Source organism: Eschrichtius robustus, chromosome 12 (genome assembly GCF_028021215.1).
Source record: "Eschrichtius robustus isolate mEscRob2 chromosome 12, mEscRob2.pri, whole genome shotgun sequence".
In the NCBI taxonomy this organism is placed as follows: domain Eukaryota; kingdom Metazoa; phylum Chordata; class Mammalia; order Artiodactyla; family Eschrichtiidae; genus Eschrichtius; species Eschrichtius robustus.
Genome location: NC_090835.1, coordinates 71,429,769 through 71,435,768, shown reverse-complemented (window position 1 = coordinate 71,435,768; position 6,000 = coordinate 71,429,769). Strand labels below are relative to the sequence as shown.

Here is a 6,000-nt window from a genome sequence, read left to right as displayed (position 1 = left end):
GGTCCCTGCTCTGAATCCTGCATTCCATGAGCAGAGAGCCTGCTGGGGGTATGGAGTGAGGGGGCAGTGGAGGGGGCTAGAGACCCTTTGAACAACAGAAGTCTCTATGGCCCTTCCTTTCTGAGGATGTCATTGCAGGATTGCAATATTACTAGTCTCGAGCAGCACGATTTATAACAGAAGTTAACTGCTTACTAATTAGCAGCTGGAACCATTAATTGGCTATTTGTTAGAGCTGGAATTAATAAACTGGTCTTTCAGCGGGGTCATAACTCTCCCCGTTCCTCACCCCTCCCAGCCAGCCTTCCCCTACCTGACCAGAAAGTGGCTTGCCCTTAGATAGAATCAATACCTCTCACTGCACGATTTTCAGAGACAATTTCCCTTGCAAGGTGATGACGCTATTCCCGCAAAGACTCTTTCTCTCTCTCTCTCCCTTTTTCCTCTCCCAGGCTCTGCCTTGCTGGAGACGTGTGAGCGAGAGGCGGGAGGAGATGGGAGAGCTTTCTAGTAATGCACTCTCACAACAAAAGCCCAAAGCTGCACTGCTTGGCTGAGGTCTGGGGCTCCTGGTTCCCTGGCCTCTCACATACCCCCCCACTCAGCAGCTAGTTACTTAGTCTTCCTGGAGGCTGCAGGCTGGGCTTTCTCTAGGGCAAAATGATGGGGTTTTTCTTAGAATATCATGGGTGGAACCCAAGAGTTGGCAGTTGGGTACTGACCATCGAGCCTCCAGGCAGCCTGTGCCCAGTGGCCCGCTTCATGGATGCCTCAGGTCCAGTGGTCTAGCTCTCATCCTGCACCCCCCAAGAGCCCAATTTGGGGCCCAGAGGACTGTTCTCTATTTGAGAAGAGAATAGGAACACTTCTTGTGAAAATATTTACTAAATACCTAGGCCCTTACGTCTCTTCTGTACAGAACAGTGGGAAAGAGCAAGGCCGCAGAGCCCACTTCAGCCACTTAGCAGCTGCGTGAATCACTAAATCTTTCTATGTTATTCTATGAGAATAACAGTCCTATGTCACATAGTTGTTATGAGGATTAAATAGTTAATACACGTGAAGGGCTTAGAACAGTGCCTGGCAGGTGGTGTCAGCTATTACTATTATTACTCGCTTCTCTCAACCACTCTCCGAAATGGGGATCCTACTCACTTTACAGCTGGGGAGCCTGAGGCCTAGAGAGGTTAAGACTGGAGCTCAGGACAGATGGCTCCCAAGCCTAGTGCTCTTTTCCTTCTCCAGGCTGCCTCCCATTGTCAGACTCAGGGCTCTGTCAGAGGCAGCAGGCAAGGCACACCTAGGGGAGGAGATGACTGAATTTACAGGCGCACGCAAGCAGGCTGTCAAGGTATTTACACTGCATACAATTAGCTGCAGAGTATTCACAAGTGCATTAGCTACAGCAAATGTTCAATCCCAGCCTGGCTAGAATTTGGTTCTCTGCTCCCCCTCCCTTTTATCCCTCCCCCATCGCAAGTCTTCTCTCTCTAGGCCAGTGTAGGTATTCAGAGATGGTAAATTCAAGTGACTGTCAGCTGAGTCACTGGGGTTCCTTGTTCACCAGTAATGCACCCCAAAGCCAAAGAGGATCAATTAACTGCTATTTGGGGTTGGACTAGCTAATTGAAAAATAGGAAGGCAGTTTCCCATGACATGGACAAGTGCTCATTCAACTCAAAATGGGCAAAGCCAAGGAGGGTGGGAATCACTGTGATCACTCCCTGAGAGCTTACTGGAGGAGGTGACAATTTTTGAATAAGGGGAGAAAGATGACAATACAAGAAGCTACTCACCATCACACCCTCAATTGTTGCCACTTCCTTTTCAGACTGGGTGGGGGAGGTGCGTGGGAATATACAGAGCCTGATAGCTCTGTATCTCTGTGGGGCAGAAAATGGATTTTTCTCTTTGGTTTGGGGGGGTGGTAGTGGGGAGTAGAACAGATGGCGGCATTGAGGGTATCCTAGGTCTGTGGTATCTGGTCTAGGATGGGAATCACTCATTCATTTAACAAATCTTCAGTTGGAATCTGCTGGGTGCCCAAAACTAAGTTGGATCTGGTTCCCCTTATTCAGCCTTGGACCCACAGGTAAGGAAGGAGAGGAAAAAAAGGAGGGGTTGAAAGAGGAGCAATCAAGTGGAGGGTGAGCTGCAGAATAAGATTCTTCCGATAAAAGAACATGAAAAAGAATGTATGTATTGGGTTGGCCAAAAAGTTCATTCAGGTTTTTCCGTAAGATGTTATATATATAACTGAATCAGCTTGCTGTACAGCAGAAATTAACACAACATTGTAAATCATCTATACTCCAATCAAATAAATTAAAAAAAAAAGATTCTTCCGATGGTCTCGGACTTTCTGAGATGGACAGAAGGAAGCTGAGGAGATGTTACCTGATGGCACGCCCCCCCATGCTGCCTGGAATTTCTCCAGACACCTCACATTCCTGCCACCCCACCTCCGAAGCTGGGGGCACGTGCTCCTGTGAGGGTCAGCCCCTGGAGGGTCAGGAGAGGAGGGAACCAGCTGGACATGAGCCTGGGAAAGGGGTGGCTTTTTTTTTTTTAATTTTGTTTTAATTTGCGTACTGAAAAATAAAGTCTTTTTTGGTATACAGTCTTTGAGTTTTGACAAATGCTTGGAGTCGTGGACCACCATCACAACCAAGATATTACGCAGTTCCGGGGGTGGGGGAGGAGGGTTCGTAATCTCCCCGCTTCTTAGTTGCTGCGGTTTTCCGCGCTCCCACGCGCAGCCCTTATACAATCCTTGCGCACACGCCGAGATAAATAACGGCGACAGGTGGAGCAGGTGAGATTAGCAAGACCTGGGTAGAGGAAAGCGATCGGAGGTGCGGGGGAGGCCGCCCGCCTTGCTTGCTAGCCTTTACCTCTCCCTGCCGGCGTTTGGGAGGAGCACTCTCCCCACCCCTGCTCTCGGAGGGCCGGTTTGAGGTAGCGGAGTCCGGGAGTGCGGGACCCCGCAGGTGGAGCTGGCCCCTGGCTTGGCTGCTGAAAGAGAGGGCGCCCCTAGGGCGCCTGAGGTCCTGAGGGGAGGCAGGACGGAGAGAGGGGCGAGCTGGGGATAATGGAAGGTGGCCTGGGGAAGCTCCGGCTGCGGGGTCCTGCGGACAAACCTGTTGGCAACCTGCGGGCCGAGGCAAGGGCAGGAGCTCTGATCGCTCCCTTTTCGCCCCGGGCTCAGCCAGCTGCTCTGGCGGTGGCCCCCACGCCGGACGCCGGGAGAGGCCGAGGCTGCCTGGAAAGGGGCGGGGCTCGGACGGGGGCGGAGGGACTCCAGGGCCGCGCAGACAACCCTGCAGACCCACAGCAGGCGACCGGCTCGCCAGCCTGCAGGACCCCAAGAGCCGCGGGCGCCCCGGCCCTCGGCCTTTCCCTTAGACCCCCCGCTTCAGTCCCGCCCCCACAAAAGTGCAAAACATTTACAAAGTGGGCAGTGCCCCGCAGGCTAGGCTAGAGTCCCCGGGGCGAACGGCCGTGCTTGCCCAGCGAGAGTACTGGGATCGGTGCACCCGGCTCGGGCAGCCGGTCTGGGTGTGCAAGGGCAGGCGAAGAGCGAGTGTGCGAGCGCGCTGCAGAGCCCGCGCCGAAACCCACGTCTCTTCGCCTCTGTCCTCGGGATAGATGGATCCATTTCTGCTTTCTGACATTTTCCTGCTGGGGGGATGGGGGGGCGGAGAGAGGGAGAGAAGGGGGGGATGCAGAGAGGGGGGAGGGGGAGAGAGAGAGGGAGAGAGAGAGAGAAGAAAGGCAGTCCGCTTCCCCCAGCCCTGTTTTGTTTTCTCTAATTGGTCCTGGGGGAGGCGAGGAAATTGGACAGAGGCTGGGCCCGGCGAGCTGCGCTGCCTTTAATTGGCTCCTTTTTTTTTAACTGGAGGGGAATCAAACAGGAGAGCGAGCGACAAAGGGTGGGAGAGCGAGAGACCGAACGAGGAGACGCGAGGAGGAGGGAGGAGAGGGGGAGGCGGGGGGGGGCGCGGAATGAAAAGCTCGGAGGGGGGAAAAAGCAGCACAGCGAAGCCCAAGTTGCCGAGCGAGCGGAGCGCTCCCGAGGCCCGAAGCCCAGCTGCAGCCGCGCCCGGCAGCCCGGCCCGGCCCCGCCTGCTCTGGGCCCCCGCCGGCGGAGGCCGCCGGGCGGGGGCGGGGACGGGGACGACCAACTTGGGTCGCGGCGCAGCCCGGCTCTCCCGAGAGCGCCGAGCCGGGGAGCACCACCGCCACGGCCAGACGGCGGGAGCGGAGCGAGGCAAGCAGAGGCGGCAAGCGGCTCCCGCGCCGCAGCCCAGGCCTTGGCGAGAGCGCGAATATTTTTCAAACGACTCAAACTTTCCTTCTTTCCCCGCGTTCTGGGGTCTCTCTTGGATGGAATTGCTCTCCTGATTGCCGCGGGGCCCTGGGGCGCGATTCCTCCCCGGGGTTCCTCGGTGGCTCGGCTAACTTCGCGGACCCGTGGACCCGTGACTCTCGCCCCTGCGCGGAGCCTAGCCCGCGCTTCTCCCCTGCTCAGGAGGGCCAGAGCCGGGGCTTTTCGCCTCCGAGAGGACGCCCAGCCCGGCCCCCTTGGGTCGGGCCATTGAGCCCCCAGCACCGGCCGCAGAACTGGAGACAGCGGATTAACCCCAGCGGAGCCCCGGCCTCCCCGCCCCAGCTCCGCGGAGGGGCGTCCCCTGGGCGGGGAAACGACAAGTTTGTCAGTCGTCGGTGGCCTGTTGGATCCAAGCGCCTCCGCCTCCGCAAAGGGGTCCCTGGCGCCCAGAACCCCGAGCGGACAGCCCTGGGAACCCGGAGAGGCTCGGCGGCCGGGCTTCTCGGGCCGGGGCGCTGGCTGCTGTGCCGGGCGCGCCGAGGCACCCGGGGCCGGGCCAGCGCCCCCTGCGTTCCCACGCGGGCAGCGGCCCCGCCGGAGGAGAAACCCGGGTCGCTGCCACTGCCGCCGCCACCGCCGCCTCCTCAGCCTCCTGATTTCCGTCGCCGCCGCCGCCGCCCCCTCCGTCGCCTCTCGGGGAAGGGGAAGACGCAAGGGGCATCGCAGGGCCCCGGTGGAGGCGCCCCCCACCGCCTCTCGGGCTGCGCCGCCTCGCGGGGATGAAGCACGGGCCGTGAAGATGGAGGTGACCTGCCTTCTACTTCTGGCGCTGATCCCCTTCCACTGCCAGGGACAAGGAGTCTACGGTAAGAGCCCGCGTCCCGCTCCATGCCGGCTTAGCACCGCGCGGAAACTTTGCAAGAGGCGCAAAGTGCGCGCTGCCCGGGTTTGGTGGGTACCCCGGCTCGGACTCTGGAGTGGATACCCGGGTCCCCGCCCTTTTCCAGAGCGCCAGGAGATCGAGCTAGCTGCTTCAGAGCACGGAGACAGGTTGTAGGGTCTGGCGTGAAGCCAGGGATGCCAGGGGGAGGTAGTACCCACTTTCCCAAACCCTGCCAGGGTCGGGAGTGAATCGGAACACTTGAGAGCACCCAGTTGGCTCGAGAGACCCTGACAGACCGCACACCGGGGGCTGGGAAAACGACTTGCACCGAAACCTCATCCCACCCTGGCTCGGCCTCCGGAGTGGAAGCCGAGCGATGCACGATGCGGAGTTGCGCCCGGCTGGCGAGCGAGCTGGCTGCCACTACCGCGGCCCGGCGGCTGGCTCGCTTTCCCGGCTCTCGCTGGGCTTCGCTGCTTCGCTTCTTGACAGCCCAAGCGGATGCAGGCATCCCCTAGATCCTGCTCCCAAGACCCTAGAATCCCTTCTCGGACCTCTCCTGAGACAGTTAGTTCTTCCTGTCCCCGGTTCCCAGCTACGAAACCCCAGCCCCACCTTCCTTCTGCCTGCGCGCACACATTCAGCCACAGTCCCCAGGAAAGCAAACACTGCACGCACCCATCAGGCTACGTGTCGAAACTCTGCCTCCAGCCACGCAGCTCTGCTCCCGCGTCCGCACCCACGCTCTCAGGCGCCAAGGGAACTCTGGTTACCCCTTCTCCCTTCT

The 6,000-nt window shown here is 58.9% G+C and overlaps 1 protein-coding gene across 4 annotated transcripts in view; it reads left to right on the top strand.

Moving 5' to 3' along the window:
• The first annotated feature begins 4,850 nt into the window (after window positions 1-4,850).
• MDGA1 (MAM domain containing glycosylphosphatidylinositol anchor 1) overlaps window positions 4,851-6,000 on the top strand; it is a 58,137-nt gene continuing 56,987 nt past the window's right edge. For 2 of the 4 annotated variants that reach the window (XM_068557204.1, XM_068557203.1), the window contains exon 1: window positions 4,854-5,196. In XM_068557204.1, the coding sequence (XP_068413305.1) occupies window positions 5,130-5,196 (67 nt within the window). In that variant the 5' untranslated portion in view covers window positions 4,854-5,129. Of the gene's footprint in view, window positions 5,197-6,000 lie in introns of all 4 variants that reach the window. The other 2 variants (XM_068557205.1, XM_068557206.1) reach the window with 2 other exon arrangements.